The sequence below is a fragment of the Scyliorhinus torazame genome, chromosome 27 (genome assembly GCF_047496885.1).
Source record: "Scyliorhinus torazame isolate Kashiwa2021f chromosome 27, sScyTor2.1, whole genome shotgun sequence".
Lineage (NCBI taxonomy): Eukaryota > Metazoa > Chordata > Chondrichthyes > Carcharhiniformes > Scyliorhinidae > Scyliorhinus > Scyliorhinus torazame.
In genome coordinates this window covers 4,482,884-4,501,252 of record NC_092733.1, presented here as the reverse complement: position 1 = coordinate 4,501,252, position 18,369 = coordinate 4,482,884, and the positions used below count along the sequence as shown (strand labels likewise).

Here is an 18,369-nt window from a genome sequence, read left to right as displayed (position 1 = left end):
GCCTCAAAATAAGGGGAAGTAGATTTAGGACTGAGTTTAGGAGGAACTTCTTCACCCAAAGGGTTGTGAATCTATGGAATTCCTTGCCCAGTGAAGCAGTAGAGGCTCCCTCATTAAATGTTTTTAAGATAAAGATAGATAGTTTTTTGAAGAATAAAGGGATTAAGGGTTATGGTGTTCGGGCCGGAAAGTGGAGCTGAGTCCACAAAAGATCAGCCATGATCTCATTGAATGGTGGAGCAGGCTCGAGGGGCCAGATGGCCTACTCCTGGTTCTTATGTTCTTATGTAACTGAGCCTCCTTCCTGGCCTACACCCTCCTTCCAATAAAATCTGACTGCCCTTGCCATCTGGGAAGGGTCGTTCTCTGTCCAATTCATGTTATTACATTTCACAGCAGTAGCCACGGAAGGTGGTAGGCAATGCATTAACATAGCACAATATTGAGGGGAATTCTGACCATTTTGATATGGCAAGTCGCCTGACTGCCCACGGTAGATTTCATTAAAACGCTCCAGAAATTCCTCTGGCTCTTCAATCTTCTTAGGTTTTAGGTCTAAGATAGCAGAAATATTTATGGGCTTTTGAAATGTGCTATTCAACGCATTCAGGATCTGTGTCCGTCTATCGTCGTCTAACGCATGGGCTTGCTGAAGTGCGGCGTGGCTAGCATAATTCAAGTGATTAAGATAATTGCGGTACTCTGCTGGGGTTAAAACCTGCTGGACTAGGGCCCAGAGGTCCCTAGAATCAGCGTGATAAATTGAGATGGTAGTTCTCAAGGAATCCACGAAAGCAGCAGGAGATTTTTTTCTATCTGGGATTGTAGCCATAATAGCCATCATCTCACTGAGTGTCCATGGGAAGTAAACGTCTATCGTGGGCTGGGCCCCGGCAGTCACCGCGTCCGGGTTTGGTATCTTCCTAATCGGCAACTGTCTCCGAGTCTCACCAGGGGGCACTCTAGCTATTTCCTCTGGTTCTTCCAAGACTTCGAAGTCCCTCCCTGTCACTAGAGGGAGTTCTTTCTCTTCAAAATCATCTGTTGCATCTCCCTTTGTTCTCGAAATTTGCGGTTTCCCCTTGGTCTGGAGGGATTTAGGTGGTATGCTTAATTGTTTCTGGTTAGGATCAAGCCCTTCTCGCGCTGTCTGAGATCTGGTCCTAGAGCTAACTGGGCTTGCGGAACAGAGCTCCTCTTCCCCTACTGATCGTGAAGATGGTAAATCGGGACCCACACTATCAACCAAAAGGGTTGGAGTTACTGGCATGATTGGAATCTGGGGAGCAGTGACTGGATATAAATTATTCTACTCTGGAATTAGTGCAGACAATGCTACAGGTGCAGTCGGAACTTTTACTGACATTTTTAAATTATCAAATTGATCATTTTCTGTCAATTCAAGGCCAGCCATTGAACTACGTAGCCCATCTTTTGTTTGACCCGAGCCTTTCCTGTCTCTACTTGCATGTTTTTTGAATGCACATTCCTTTTTCAAGACCTGTAATGTTTTTTGGTTACCCTGTTCACTAATTGGAATGCCCATTTTAAGGGCATTGTCCTGCCAACTTGATAACATGATCTTATCTCTTTCCTCTTGACAATATTGTCTCCATAATCCAATTAATTCTTTTGCTTTCATACTTTGACTCTTTTTCCAGATGTGTCCCTGAATTTTCTTAATAATCTCTAGGTCTTTGGTGCCTCCTAGTGGCCATTCATCCCCCATTTTACTCCTTCACGTTGTTGACATTTTCCTGAAATCTTTTGCTTAATCCGGATACATATCGCATAATATTTGCAGTGGCATGCCTGGATCATTTGTGCTATCCAAGGAATTCCCCATAATCTCAACTAGTCCTCAGAACTGCGTTTTTCGCCACTACAGTCCAAGGGTACAATTTTAGCTTAATCAACTATAGATTTAAAACACTCACACATGGAATTGAATCATCTTCAGATTTAAAAACACTTATTGAACTGAACCTTCATCTACTGAAGTCCCATCACCCTAAAAACACTTACTTAACTGAACCTCCATCTACTGAAGTCCCATCAGCCATACAAACACGTATACTTGGAATTGAATCATCTTTTAGATGTCCCATCAACCCAAAACCTAACCCAAGCCGAATCAACATTATGAAATCCCATCAATTAAATTTCTAATCCCCAGACTGACCTTTGATTTCGTCGAGACGATCTTTCCGTACCAACCGCGAGTGACCAGACTAATCAGACGATAGGAAGAGGGGAAAAATCAATGCGCGGTCATTTTCCAGCTGTACATTGTGGGGCCCTTTTTCCCATCCTCCTGTTCATAATCAGTCTAATTCTGATTTTGCAGTTGGTCAGAACCGTCTTGAGAAATCCCGGGTTTTCGGCACCAAATGTCAAATTCCAAATTTCTTTACCCGTCAGTCTGGCCTCAATAAAAGTCGAGATGGATTTGCAGGTACAGTATTAGTTATTTTATTTGGCTTGCAAGCCTGACTCAGTTCACAGCGGTACAAAGCACATCTTGCTTCGTACACCTCTGGAATCAAGCGAGTCTGTAGAACAAAGAAGTCTCTACTGATACATTCAAATGGCATCAAGTTTCACATACACGATGCCCATAGGTCATCCTATACCCCTCCTGACCTATCCATACACTCTAATTGGCTCACTTCCAATCCCTTCCTCTGGCCCCTATTACCCAGCATCCTTTTCTCCTCCTTTGGTGGGCACACCTCTTCCTGCTTTGCCATGCGGTCTGAAATCCTTTGTCTGTGAACTCACCAGAATGAGACTGGCCTATCTCTACATTACAGTAACTAATATCTCGAAAGTAACTATTTTATATCACATTCGTCAGGGGAAGGGGGATATGGGGGAGGGGGGATATGGGGGAGGGGGGATATGGGGGAGGGCGGATATGGGGGAGGGCGGATATGGGGGATATGGGGGAGGGGGGATATGGGGAGGGGGGATATGGGGGAGGGGGGATATGGGGGAGGGGGGATATGGGGGAGGGGGGATATGGGGGATATGGGGGAGGGGGCGATATGGGGGAGGGGGGATACAGGGAGGGGGGATATGGGGGAGGGGGGATATGGGGGAGGGGGGATATGGGGGATATGGATATCGGGCAGGGGGGGGGAGGCTCACCCTGCCTGCTCTGACGAGGTCGTTCACCTTCTTGTGGCACTGGGTGCCTGTCCGTGGTGTCAGGGCCGCAGCGGTGACGGCCTCTGCCACCTCCCTCCACAGACGCCGGCTGTGGTGTGGGGCAACTCTGCGGCCGGGTGTTCTGGTCGGGTGGGGGGAGCAGCACGTCCTTATGAGCCGTCACGCCGTGCGGCGTGTATGACGCTGCACGGCATGAACCACGTGAGCAAGTGCGGATCCCGTCACGTCGCTGCTAGCCCATTTCGGGCCGGAAACTTCGCGACAATTTTTGCGGCGTGACGCAAGTCGGATTTGCGCCAATCGGCGGACTTTGCGCCGATAACGGAGAATTTCGCCCAAGGAGAGTGGTCAAAAACACTTTGGCCGCTGAGACGTTAAGCCTTGTAGAGACTGTGGATATAGCCTTTTATATATCCCAGATATTGATAGACATTTTGGGATTAAGGGATTTGGCTAACATACACATTGAGTGTCACATTGATAATGTGGCGACTAGGGGCATTTCACAGTAACTTCATTTGAAGCCTACTTGTGACAATAAGCGATTTTCATTTCATTCATTTTCAGTTGCATGTGTTTTTGAGTTTCTTGTAATTTTGTTTTTTCGGAGGAATCAATATTTACCAAATTATTATTTTTTCTCCAAGGAAGGGGAGACTGTTAAGGAATGGGTTAAGAGACATTCCAATTAGATGTCTCATTGATGTTAAGTATCCAATAATTGACACTGATATGTAAAGAGGTTGCAGGTGGCACATGTTTGGTGTGGTGATAGAGTTTTGATAAGAGTGTGTTCAAGGAAAATGAAGGTGTCTTGGAAAGGTGTATAACTCTTGATTCTACTGAAAAGCAGCCAGAAGCGAACACATTCACCTCTTTGACCCGCTCTCAATCCTGCTCCGAGGACCATTCGCCCCCTAACTCCTCTAACTCTGCTGTCTCCATATCTCAACGACAGGCTGCCCTTCTGTTCTGCTATCTCCTTCACACAAGGGCCGCTTGTGCTCTGACCCCATGGCCACTTTCCCTGTTATCTTCATAGCTCCATGGTCACCTCCTCCCCTGCGCCATGGTTGGCTCCCTTCCCGCCCATGGCCCGCTTTTTCTCTCACTTCATGTCTGCTACCACTCTGCCTCATGGCCGCCTCCTTTCCCGCTAATTGCTGCTTTCTCTCCCCGAACGTCACCTACTATCCCCATCACTCCATCATCCGCTATAGCTCCCACCGCCATCCGTTCCACCTCACTCTGCCGTCCGCTCTCTCCCCCACTTTGGCCTTGATATGAGACTTTGAAAATTTACTTTCCACTGTTTCCAACTCAACTGATCAGAGGCTGGCTTCCCACTGCATTGGCTCAGCCTATCAGCAGTCCATGCAGTGAGAGGCCAGCCTCTGATTGGACGAGCAGCTTTACAACATTTTTCAATTTTGGACATCAGGCTGGCCCATTGCGGAGCCCCTGCATGTCGCCAATGGAAGCCCAGGCTTCTGTGCAACCCAGTTTGGGAAGCTCTGGTATAGAGGAGATGTGAATGGCAGGGTAGAAGGCATCTTCATACTAAGTAATGGAATTAAGGAACAATAAACTAAACCAGCAAAAAACACAAAACAGAATGACAACAGTGATTATGATCTAAAATTGTTCAAGTTGATCTTGAGGTCGGAAGGCTGCAAAGTGGCCAGTCCAAAGGTGAAGGGCCATTCTTCAATCTTGCATTGAGCTTCGTCAAACACTGCACTAGGCCAAGGACAGAGCAGGAGCAAGGTAGAGAATTGGATTGACATGCTTGTGGACTAAACCTGGACATTCTGCAAAGGAGTCACCCAGTCTGTGTTCAGTCTGCTCAATGCAGTGAAGTCCCATTAGGGGCAGCGAAGAGAGAGCGTGATTCTTCCTCGCATCAGCAGCCGGCGCTGATCCCACGATTCTCGGAGAATAGCGGGAGAGCCCCTGAGCAGGTTTCACGCCAGGTGCCGACTGAATCGTCATGCTCCCGACGCACAGCGCCCAACGCGATCTGGATCACTCCCTCACTGGGCAGGAACCAGAGGCTCATATTTAAAAGAGTCGTTAAATCTATTTCAAAATGTGGAGCCCATTTGAGGCCGGAGTCTACTGGATTCTGGGATTCACCAGCCCCACCGGCGCAGCGCGAGGCTGACCCCACCGGCGCGGCGTGAGGTCGCTCCCACAGGCGCAGCGTGAGGCTGCTCCCGCCGGTGCAGCGTGAGGCTGCTCCCACCGGTGCAGCGTGAGGCTGACCCCACCGGCGCAGCATGAGCAGCTCCCACCGGCGCAGCGTGAGGCTGACGCGAATCAGTCTGGTTTCCAAAAGCGGAAGGCAAATGAGAGGACCACACCAGGGGGCTCGGAATCCATTGAAGCCTGCGGGTGGTTGGTGACAGGGCAGCTGGCACCCTGGCTACAGTTGACTGTTCTGTTTATTTTGCACCCAGTCTTTGTTTCCCTCACTCAGGTTCTAGAATTTGCATTCTTCTAATTAAAACATATCTCTCACTTGGTGGTTCAATCTCCCAGTTTATCGACCTCCCTGACCAGAACAAACGCAGACCTCGAGCGTGTTCTGATTTCTTTATCTACAAATGTGAACATTTGGCTCATTCTCTGACAGAGAAAACAAACAAATTAGTACACACTCGAGAGGAACTTACAGTGAGCTCGCAGAGTCACAGAGCAGTTTGCGATTGGTTTGGTGCTGTTAGAGCCCAGGTCCACTTCTGCCAAGCAGGTGTACTCCTGTCCATCATCTGACACACTTGCAGTGAAACTGAAGACATTCCTCAATCTTATATCTTCATCCGGGAAACCTTGTTCTCCTGTGGAATTAATCTGAAGAGTCTGATTCCCTCTCAGCCATGTGAGGATGAGTTTATTGTTTGGATAGACCCTCGGACCAATGCACTCCAGACTATACGTTCTGTTAACTTCCAGCACTTCCGGAGGTGAAGTAATGTTTATCTCTCGATCTGTTAAAGGAGAATGATTAAAATAAAGGATGGAATTCTACCCATTGGTGAAATTTTCTGTTCCGGCCAAATTCAATGCAGTTTTGAACGGCTCGTCCCATTTTACAGCCCCGCAGTTACTGCCATTTGTCTGTAAAACTCTGCCCACAGAATCAGTCACATCTGCCTTCCCTTTCTCAAGTAATACATTCCCATCCATTCTGCACCTATAAACAATTAGCAGCAAGAATGTCAACCTTTATCAACCGAGATTTTCCTCGATTCCCATCCTCTAATCTATATCAACAAACTGTGTGCTAGCTCCACCATGTTCATCGTATGGAGAACAACAGTTTACTCCAAGACCTCTGTAGTTGGCCACTGAGTCACAACTCCTGGGCATCCATATCTCCGCTACAAGGAGCCCTGCAAGTGAGATATAGAAATGGTGGAACTGACCCAAAGTCAGACACAATCTGATTTTCATTAAAGACTTTTCCCTGGCACCACCTTCCTTTATTGTCAGGTAAGCCAATATGTTAGAGCAAGCCTTTTCACTTACTGTATACTGTGACCACCTTTTTCTGCTCATCTGCACGATTATTCTGTGATTTACAGATCACATTACATGGTGCTGTAAAATCCCATGCCTGCACACTCGGGAAATAGTCTGTGATCCAATTATTGCCAGTTGTTCTGTTAGGATGTATCCCTGGTTTATATTCCACGTTGATTATTGGGTTTGAACATGTCGTAGTGCAGTTCATCTCTAAAGAAGCTCCAAATTCCACAGCTGGGGGGTTTGTGTTGAGCCTGATCTCAAATCCAGTTACAATTGCTGCCAAGGAAACAAATCACAAAAGATGAAAGAAAAGGAAATACATTTAATGACAGCACTCACCAGTTAACTCCCCACAGTAACTACAGTTTCATTTTGAAACCGTGCACTTTTACAGTGGGAAAGACATGGAAATTAAAACTGGATCGCAAAGAAAATAACAGGCGGTGGCTAAGAATTCAAATCCACGAAATGCTTTAAAAAACTGAGACTAATAAATGTGTGTTTGCCTATTGATTAGAGTTTAAACTTCCTGTAAAAGTGTAAGGAGCTGTAAATGGTAGAAGTCTTCATTCAGCCTTGTGTTCAATAAGCAGCATTAGAAAAATACCAAATAATGAGCCAACCATGACTGCAACATGGAAGGCAAACAATAAAATTGTGAAGTTCCTTAGATAGGTTCAAATGAAAAGAAACCTTTAGTTAGACAAATTATTTCTTACATTTTTATACCTGACAATCTCCACAACACGATCAAAATACAACCAATTTCAATATTGTAAATACTTTATCGACTATCTTATTAAAAATGGTACAGGAAACATCGCGGACACGGCAGTTACAACTCTGGCCGCTGTCAGATATCAGAGGTATTTAAGGGAATCCAGTAACTACAAGGTTGGCTTCTCGGGGACTAGGGCAGCAAGGGGGCACAGTGGTTAGCACTGCTGCCTCACAGCGCCAGGGTCCCAGGTTCGATTCCCGGCCTGGCGTCACTGTCTGTGTGGAGTCTGCACGTTCTCCCCGTGTCTGCGTGGGTTTCCTCCGGGTGCTCCGGTTTCCTCCCACAGTCCAAAGAACTGCAGGTTAGGTGGATTGGCCATGATAAATTGCCCCTTAGTGTCCAGGGGTGTGCGGGCTAGGTGGGGTTATGGGGATCTGGCAGGGGTGTGGGCCTAGGTCGGGTGCTCTTTGAGGGTCGGTGAAGACTTGATGGGCCAAATGGCCTCCTTCTGCACTGTAGTAATCCTACGGTTCAATGGTACTCACTCACGGCCTGGACGTTGACATCTGTGCCGGACGTTGACATCTGTGCTGAGGTCACAGAGTGGAGCAGAGACGCCGTGACTCATGCTGCGACCCGCGCTTTGGTAGAGCAGACAATTGGCATCTTGAAGATGTGGTCCTGATGCCTGCACCGGTCAGGTGGAGCCGCCAATATCGCCCCCAGGGGGTGGTGCATATTATAGTTGTGCGCTGCGCACTCCGCAATATGATGATGCTGTGGGGCGCGGAGCTGGCAGAGGAGCAGATGGATGAGCGGCATATCTCCTCTAATGAGCTAGGGCCCGAATTGGGAGGAGAATTCAGGATGCCTTGGTAGCCTCCTGCTTCAAGGATGACCAGGACTAGGATGGACACTAAAGTTGGATCACGGGAGATAGCCGTTCCTGAGTGAGTGGCGGCAATGTGACGCCAACCATGATATTGCTCCTGTCATGTAGTGAACTCGCCAACATTGAGGGCATTTAAAAGTTTATTGGATAAACATATGGATGATAATGGCATAGTGTAGGTTAGATGGCTTTTGTTTCGGTGCAACATCGTGGGCCGAAGGGCCTGTACTGCGCTGTATTGTTCTATGTTCTATGTTCTATGGGCAGGGTGTGGTTGCCCATGGTGCACATGATGCAGGAGGATCATAATGACTTTCTGTGAGGGCAGAACATTGGTCCTCACCTCACAGAGTGACTGTGAATATCAGACTCTATGTCTAGCTGAAGGCAGCTCGACAACTCCCAGTGACCCGAGTAATATCAGGGCAATGACAGGCAGACAGAATCATCTTTCCTGATGTAGGTTCCTCCTTAGGGGTGCCTCGAGGATCTGTGTGACTTGTGCCAGAGGAACGGCTCTCACAGTAAATCCACTTGGGTTCCTGTTCATGTGAGGGAAGTTCAGCCTGAGCTGACATCTTTGCAGCCAGGAGATGGAGGCAGCATCCAGTATTTATGTGTTGGATGGACGCCGTTGTGTATGCTTTAGGTTATGGAGCAATGGAATGATAGCAGGGAGGCAATAAGAGGATGTAAGAACCTATGTGTAATAAATTACAGAGATGTTCACATACTAACATGAGTGCTTGTTATGTACAAGTGGAGAACAACACCCGTATCCACACTGTGCAATGATAGTTCCTTTACCTTCCTAACCTTGACGCTACGTCTTGATGTTTCCGCAGGATCCACAGCTGAGGTACAAGTGGACTGCTGTCTGCCATGCTCTTTGTCTGTGATGACCTTGGCGGGCGTCCTCTGGAAAGTTGAACTCTGGGGAGCTTCAGCCTGCTTAGTGTCAGTCACATCAAGAGGTGAGTCAGATAGACTGGATGCCCCCAGCGTCTCCTGGGTGGGCTATTCGCTTCCCAATGGGTGCTCGGGGGGCCCTGGGATAGGGAGCAGCTGGAATGAGATCCAGAAGCCCCGCTGTCCTCTGATCCTGGCCATCGTGGATACCACAAGTGCCTGCACCATGGAGTTGATGACCTGAACCATAGAGTTTATGTCTTGTGCCATGCAGTGGAAGTCCCCCATCATGGAGCGAACATCCCGCATCCGCCACCCTCAGTGTTGGCCTGGTTGCCTTGGAGATCACCTTGGACAGAAGGCAATAGATCTTCTCCAGTTGGTCCTGCAATCCAAGCAGGGTAGCTGACATCTCTTCCTTTTTTCCTGATGTTGCCACTGTTGCTCCAGCAGCTGAGGGCCTAGTCACCTGACTGGGGCTCAGCAGTGTTCCAGCCTCCAGCAGTTCCCTGAAAGGCAGATCCTGGGACGAACCTGCCTCCGCCTGTTGTAGGCCATCAGGTGCACTTGTAAATACCTAAATTCACTTCCCCTCGGGAGCTCTACCCACTCCGGTAGCTTCTCCAGACTTGCTAACCTCTCTTTCAGAAACAAATCCCTCACCCTCAGCAGCCCCATCTCCTGTACATACCACCGTCTCCCCGGCTTAAACACGTGGTTCTCACAGAATGGTGTCAGCGCAGCCATCCCCATCATCCTGAAATGTCTCCTGAGCTGGTTCCACACCTTTACTGTGGACGGGCTCTCAGTATCTCTCCCCGGTGCCAGCATGTAGCACTGCCGTCACCATGGCACTCAGGCTAGACCCCCTACAGGGACCTTCCTCCAGCCTAACCCATTCTCACCCCTCTCCTTCCCACCACCGCCTCACTTTCTCCACATTCGCTGCCCAATAGTAGTGCAGTAGGTTTGGTAACACCAGCCCCACTTTCTGCCTCTTCCCCTGCAGCAGGGCCCTCTTCACCCTTGGCATATTCCCTGCCCAAACAGACTCTAAACTGACTGACCAATTTACGAAATATAAATCGGAACCTTGGCAAGACATTCATTTTCACCACTTGGATCTTCTACGCCAGTGTCAGGTGCAGTGTATCCCACCTCCAAAGTCCTCCTTTATCTCCTCCACCAACTTTGGTCAATTCTACTTGTGCAATATCGCCCACTCCCCCGTCACCTGGATCCCCAGATACCTAAACTTATCCCTGGCTACCCTAAATGGTAACCCCCCTAAATTAGCTCCCCCACCCGACTCACTCACCGGAAACACCTCGCTTTTCCCCATGTTCACCTTATAACCCGAAAAAACCCAAACCTCTCTAGTAGACTCATAATTTAGCTCAGTGGGCTAGACAGCTGGTCTGTGATGCAGAACAAGGCCAGCAGCACGGGTTCAATTCCTGTACCAGCCTCCCCGAACAGGTGCTGGAATGTGGCTCACTTCATACTTGTGACAGTAAAAGATGATTATTATATTCTCCAGCGGGTCTGACACATGTCAGCTGCATGAAAACTTGGCATGTCATAACATTCAAGGCTATGGGCCAAGAGCTGGCAAATGGGATTAGGTAGACAGGTCAGGTGTTTTTCATGGGTCGGTGCAGACTCGATGGGCCGAATGGCCTCCTTCTGCACTGTATGTACTATGTATTATTCTGTGATTCAGTGATTCTGTAATGCTAGTGTCCAGGTGCTGCCCAAGTTCAGAAGAAGCTGCAAGCAGAAAGATGAAAGCAGTGAGTGTTTTAGGTGTGGAGAGCCACACTATTCGAATCTGTGCAAGTTTCTTTCTCACTGATTTAGCGAAGGAAAGCAGGGGTCCAAAAGGCAAGACGAAGGCTGAGCAAGAACATTTAAATTCCAGCAAACCTGAAGCAGCTACACACCACATAGAAAGGTCGGAGCAGGCAGAGGAGCAGTGTCACAACAAGTTTAATGTTAATCAGTCTATTTCTACTACAGTGGTGGTGGATGGGAAGCAAATCAAGGTGGAGGTGGACACAGGAACCTCTGCACCCATAATTAGTGAAGAGACCTACAATCAATGTGGGACTCTAACCGAGCATCAGTCCTTACTCTGGCATAAATCAAACTTAGGACGCACACCGGAGAGTTCACACCTTTGTTCGGGGAGTTGGAAATCCATTTCATAGAATTCACAGTGCAGAAGGAGGCCATTCGGCCCATTGAGGCTGCACCGGCTCTTGGAAAGAACACCCCACCCAAGCCCACACCTCCACCCTATCCCCATAACCCAGTAACCCCACCCAACACGAAGGGCAATTTTGGACACTAAGGGCAATTTATCATGGCCAATCCACCTAACCTGCACACCTTTGGACTGTGGGAGGAAACCGGAGCACCCGGAGGAAACCCACGCAGACACGGGGAGGATGTGCAGACTCCGCACAGACAGTGACCCAGCGGGGAATCGAACCTGGGACCCTGGCGCTGTGAAGCAATTGTGCTAACCACTATGCTACCGTGCTGCCCGTACAACAGTCAAGAAGCAAGGGCACGCCTCCTTGTGGTCAAAGGGAAGGGGCTGGGTTTGCTCGGGCGTGACTGGTTCAGCAAAATCCCATAGATCTGGGAAGACATCAAGCAGACGAGGGTGACCGAGGACGTTACGACGTACCCGGCCATGTTCAAGGAGGAACTGGGTACATTGTGCGGCACTGCTGTGAAATTGTGCCATGATCCTCACTTTTCAATCTCAGGACAGTGCCCTATGCCATGAGAAGGAAAGTGGTGGAGGAGTTGGAACAGCTGAAAAGGCTTGGAATCATTGAGCCCATTCAGTGTCCTCGATGGGCAGCTCCAATCATTCCTGTCCTTAAACATGATGGTACAATGCTCATATGTGGTCACTACAAGCTCACCATTAAGCAGGTTAATGCTTATCCATTGTGGTGAACCACTGTATTAGGGGATGTAAGGTAGGACCTGCACTACAGGTTCGCCGGTAGCCCCTGCCGGCTGGCTCCGCCCAATAAGAACTGTATAAATATGCATGACCTCCAGTGCCCTGCCATTTCACCGGCTGCAGCAGGAGGCCACACATCTGACTGTAATAAAGCCACAGTTGTACCCAATCTGCGTCTTTGTACAATTGATTGCGCATCATCCATTACCTCGGGTGGAAGATTTTTTTAAACTCGTGCAGGAGGCAAAACTGTTTCCAGACTAGACACGAGCCAGGCCTATCAACAACTCTTCTACAGGAAGATTCAAAGCAGCACGTGACCATCAACACACATAAAGGATTGTTCAAGATACAATCATTTTGATTTTGGCATATCCTCCAGTCCAATGATCTTTCAGAAGGCGATGGACAACCTGTTCCAAGGCATTCTTCAGGTGTCAGTCTACTCGGATGACATCATAGTTACAGGAAAGTCCTTTGTTCGGGGTGTTGGGAACCCATATTGTGTACAACAGCCAAGAAGCAAGGGCAAAGGGAAGGGGCCGAGTTTTCTGGGTTTTAAAAAGCTGTTCTGAGGAGGGACTGTGTCTGAAGCGGAGCAAGTGCATTTTCCAGGCACAAAGCGTAGAGTGTCTAGGCCACAAAATCACTGTACAAGGCTTATCCTCTGTGGAAGGGAAATTTTGAGCGATTAAGGAAGCCCTGGAGCCCAGGAATGTGACAGCGCACAGGTCAGTTTCAGGCTTTGCGAAATGTTATGGAAAATTCATGCCTGACATGTCAACAATGTTGGCTCCACTGCACCTCCTTCTGTAGAAATAAACTAAATGAAAGTGGGAGCTGGCTTTCAAAGGTGTTAAAGTGCTGTTGCACGGATAATCTGTTAGTCCATTTTACTCCTGACAGGGTGTGATGCGGTATCAGTGCCTCTAGCCAGTTCCCTCCCCAGTCGGTGAACCTGGAGGCGATCAGAGCGTTCCGTGCGCGTCGGCCATGGCACAGCCATCGTGCGGCCTCCTTTGCCTGCCTGGGCTCAATGTCCTGCCCATCTTCGCCCTCCTCCTGATCCTCCTCATCGGACAAGGCCTGAGGTTCATCATGATCTAACAAAAGAGATTTTCACAGATACCGAGGCTGTATTTGTTTACGTTAAGACTCCGAGTGAGAAGATGTTTCAGAGTCAGCACCCATTACAGATAACATGGCAGAAGGTAATGGTGCTGCGGGCGTTCACCAGGGTGTGGTTCCCGTGTTTCCAGGTTTGCCAGTTGACTCTGCTGGAGGAGTGGGACAGGAATGTTCAGGTACAGATTCACAACCTACCTCTTCACCTACGATTCTAGATCATCAATGGTATCGCACAGGTCACAACAAAACCACAAAGCTCGTGACAGATTTTTGAATAGTGAAGCCATTACTTTATATTTCTGTCCTGATGGGGGATTTAAATTTAAGAGGGGGAGGAGATGTGTTATAGTGCGTTGTTTTCTTTCTCTTATGTAATGGTTTTACTGATTGTGGGTTCTGAGCATGTGTGAGCTTTGGGCAGGCTTATTTGGTCGGTAAGAGGGTGACTTTTAACCATGAACTGTTTTACTAGAACTCCTGTTTTTATAGTTATTATTTATTGTCCCTCCTGTTCTGCTGACTTACTGTTATTGCTAAACTTTCATATTTAATTATATAAAGAAGTTCCTTGCTTTAAACAATGCATTAGACTCCTTTGTGGTCTCAAATAACCACACTTCTTTATTGTGAGGCAGCTTGCCCTGCAAAGAGATGGTGATCGAGTAAACGGGAAGCGTGCCGGGTCAGACCTTCAGGATACCTGGCATGTGTGTTTGGTGAGTTGGTGATTTGATGGGGAGAGGAACATAGAACATAGAACATAGAACGATACAGCGCAGTACAGGCCCTTCGGCCCACGATGTTGCACCGAAACAAAAGCCATCTAACCTACACTATACCATTATCATCCATATGTTTATCCAATAAACTTTTAAATGCCCTCAATGTTGGCGAGTTCACTACTGTAGCAGGTAGGGCATTCCACGGCCTCACTACTCTTTGCGTAAAGAACCTACCTCTGACCTCTGTCCTATATCTATTACCCCTCAGTTTAAAGTTATGTCCCCTCGTGCCAGCCATATCCATCCGCGGGAGAAGGCTCTCACTGTCCACCCTATCCAACCCCCTGATCATTTTGTATGCCTCTATTAAGTCTCCCCTTAACCTTCTTCTCTCCAACGAAAACAACCTCAAGTCCATCAGCCTTTCCTCATAAGATTTCCCCTCCATACCAGGCAACATCCTGGTAAATCTCCTCTGCACCCGCTCCAAAGCCTCCACGCCCTTCCTATAATGCGGTGACCAGAACTGTACGCAATACTCCAAATGCGGCCGTACCAGAGTTCTGTACAGCTGCAACATGACCTCCCGACACCGGAACTCAATCCCTCTACCAATAAAGGCCAACACTCCATAGGCCTTCTTCACAACCCTATCAACCTGGGTGGCAACTTTCAGGGATCTATGTACATGGACACCTAGATCCCTCTGCTCATCCACACTTCCAAGAACTTTACCATTAGCCAAATATTCCGCATTCCTGTTATTCCTTCCAAAGTGAATCACCTCACACTTCTCTACATTAAACTCCATTTGCCACCTCTCAGCCCAGCTCTGCAGCTTATCTATATCCCTCTGTAACCTGCTACATCCTTCCACACTATCGACAACACCACCGACTTTAGTATCGTCTGCAAATTTACTCACCCACCCTTCTGCGCCTTCCTCTAGGTCATTGATAAAAATGACAAACAGCAACGGCCCCAGAACAGATCCTTGTGGTACTCCACTTGTGACTGTACTCCATTCTGAACATTTCCCATCAACCACCACCCTCTGTCTTCTTTCAGCTAGCCAATTTCTGATCCACATCTCTAAATCACCCTCAATCCCCAGCCTCCGTATTTTCTGCAATAGCCTACCGTGGGGAACCTTATCAAACGCTTTGCTGAAATCCATATACACCACATCAACTGCTCTACCCTCGTCTACCTGTTCAGTCACCTTCTCAAAGAACTCAATAAGGTTTGTGAGGTATGACCTACCCTTCACAAAGCCATGCTGACTATCCCTGATCATATTATTCCTATCTAGATGATTATAAATCTTGTCTCTTATAATCCCCTCCAAGACTTTACCCACTACAGACGTGAGGCTCACCGGTCTATAGTTGCCGGGGTTGTCTCTGCTCCCCTTTTTGAACAAAGGGACCACATTTGCTGTCCTCCAGTCCTCTGGCACTATTCCTGTAGCCAATGATGACATAAAAATCAAAGCCAAAGGTCCAGCAATCTCTTCCCTGGCCTCCCAGAGAATCCTAGGATAAATCCCATCAGGTCCCGGGGACTTATCTATTTTCAGCCTGTCCAGAATTGCCAACACCTCTTCCCTACGTACCTCAATGCCATCTATTCTATTAGCCTGGGGCTCAGCATTCTCCTCCACAACATTATCTTTTTCCTGAGTGAATACTGACGAAAAATATTCATTTAGTATCTCGCCTATCTCTTCAGACTCCACACACAATTTCCCATCCCTGTCCTTGACTGGTCCTACTCTTTCCCTAGTCATTTGCTTATTCCTGACATACCTATAGAAAGCTTTTGGGTTTTCCTTGATCCTTCCTGCCAAATACTTCTCATGTCCCCTCCTTGCTCGTCTTAGCTCTCTCTTTAGATCCTTCCTCGCTACCTTGTAACTATCCATCGCCCCAACCGAAACTTCACACTTCATCTTCACATAGGCCTCCTTCTTCCTCTGAACAAGAGATTCCACTTCCTTGGTAAACCACGGTTCCCTCGCTCGACGCCTTCCTCCCTGTCTGACCGGTACATACTTATCAAGAACACGCAGTAGCTGATACTTGAACAAGCCCCACTTATCCAGTGTGCCCAACACTTGCAGCCTACTTCTCCACCTTATCCCCCCCAAGTCACGTCTAATGGCATCATAATTGCCCTTCCCCCAGCTATAACTCTTGCCCTGCGGTGTATACTTATCCCTTTCCATCATTAACGTAAACGTCACCGAATTGTGGTCACTGTCCCCAAAGTGCTCTCCTACCTCCAAATCCAACACCTGGCCTGGTTCATTACCCAAAACCAAATCCAACGTGGCCTCGCCTCTTGTTGGCCTGTCAACATATTGTTTCAGGAAACCCTCCTGCACACACTGAACAAAAAACGACCCATCTATTGTACTCGAACTACATCTTTTCCAGTCAATATTTGGAAAGTTAAAGTCTCCCATAATAACTACCCTGTTACTTTCGCTCATATCCAGAATCATCTTCGCCATCCTTTCCTCTACATCCCTAGAACTATTAGGAGGCCTATAAAAAACTCCCAACAGGGTGACCTCTCCTTTCCTGTTTCTAACTTCAGCCCATACTACCTCGGAAGAAGAGTCCCCATCTAGCATCCTCTCCGCCACCGTAATACTGCTCTTGACTAGCAGCGCCACACCTCCCCCTCTTTTGCCTCCTTCTCTGAGCTTACTAAAACACCAAAACCCCGGAACCTGCAACATCCATTCCTGTCCCTGCTCTATCCATGTCTCCGAAATGGCCACAACATCGAAGTCCCAGGTACCAACCCACGCTGCCAGTTCCCCTACCTTGTTTCGTATACTCCTGGCATTGAAGTAGACACACTTCAAACCACCTACCTGAACACTGGCCCCCTCCTGCGACGTCAAATCTGTGCTCCTGACCTCTATACTCTCATTCTCCCTTACCCTAAAACTACAATCCAGGGGCGAAATTCTCCCCCAACGGCGAGATGCCCGCCGACTGGCGCCAAAGCCGGCGCAAATCAGACGGGCATCGCGCCGGCAAAAAGGTGCGGAAGTCTCCGCATCTTTGGCGGCCTAGCCCCAACATTGAGGGGCTAGGCCGACGCCGGAGGGATTTCCGCCCCGCCAGCTGGCGGAAATGGCGTTTGTTGCCCCGCCAGCTGGCGCGGAAATGCGGCGCATGCGCGGGAGCGTCAGCGGCCGCTGTCAGTTTCCCCGCGCATGCGCGGGAGCGTCAGCGGCCGCCGAAAGTTTCCCGCGCATGCGCAGTGGGGAGAGTCTCTTCCGCCTCCGCCATGGTGGAGGCCGTAGCGGAGGCGGAAGGGAAAGAGTGCCCCCACGGCACAGGCCCGCCCGCGGATCGGTGGGCCCCGATCGCGGGCCAGGCCACCGTGGGGGCACCCCCCGGGGTCAGATCGCCCCGCGCCCCCCCCCAGGACCCCGGAGCCCGCCCACGCTGCCTGGTCCCGCCGGTAAATACCAGGTTTGATTTACGTCGGCGGGACAGGCAATTCCTGGGCGGGACTTCGGCCCATCCGGGCCGGAGAATCCAGCGGGGGGTCCCGCCAACCGGCGCGGCTGGATTCCCGCCCCCGCCCAATCTCCGGGAGCGGAGACTTCGGCGGGGGCGGGGGCGGGATTCACGGCGGCCAACGGCCATTCTCCGACCCGGCGGGTGGTCGGAGAATGACGCCCCAGGTTCCCATGCCCCTGCTGCATTAGTTTAAACCCCCCCAAAGAGCACTAACAAATCTCCCCCCCCCCAGGATATTTGTGCCCCTCAGGTTCAGATGTAGACCATCCTGTCTGTAGAGGTCCCACCTTCCCCAGAAAGAGCCCCAGTTATCCAGAAATCTGAATCCCTCCCGCCTGCACCATCCCTGTAGCCACGTGTTTAAATGCTCTCTCTCCCTATTCCTCATCTCACTATCACGTGGCACGGGCAACAACCCAGAGATAACAACTCTGTTTGTTCTAGTTCTGAGCTTCCATCCTAGGTCAAGGGAGCCACAGGGGAGATGAGGGATTGTGCCTACTCCTGCTCCTTCTTTGTACTTTCATCATACAACATTGTTAAGACAGAGGCTGCATAGACTCTTGGTAAGCAAGGGCATCGAATGTTACTGGGGGTAGATGGGAATGTGGAACTCGAAACGCAAACAGAAAAACGTTGATCTTGTTGAATGATGGAGCAGGCTTGAGGGACAGAATGGCAGACTTCTGTTTCGATTTCATCTGTTCATATGACCTGGGTGTATCTGTGCATATTTCATTGAAAGTGGCAGGTTGAGCGCGGAGTTA

At 49.0% G+C, this 18,369-nt stretch overlaps 1 protein-coding gene across 1 annotated transcript in view; it reads right to left on the bottom strand.

The window, feature by feature from the left end:
* The window catches only part of LOC140403216 (uncharacterized), a 220,242-nt gene that overhangs the window by 129,185 nt on the left and 72,688 nt on the right, over positions 1 to 18,369 (bottom strand). The window contains exons 4-5 of the mRNA XM_072490975.1: positions 6,703 to 6,978; positions 5,847 to 6,161 (exon numbers count right to left, since the gene is read on the bottom strand). Of these exons, the coding sequence (XP_072347076.1) occupies positions 5,847 to 6,161; positions 6,703 to 6,978 (591 nt within the window). The remainder of the gene's footprint in view (positions 1 to 5,846; positions 6,162 to 6,702; positions 6,979 to 18,369) is intronic.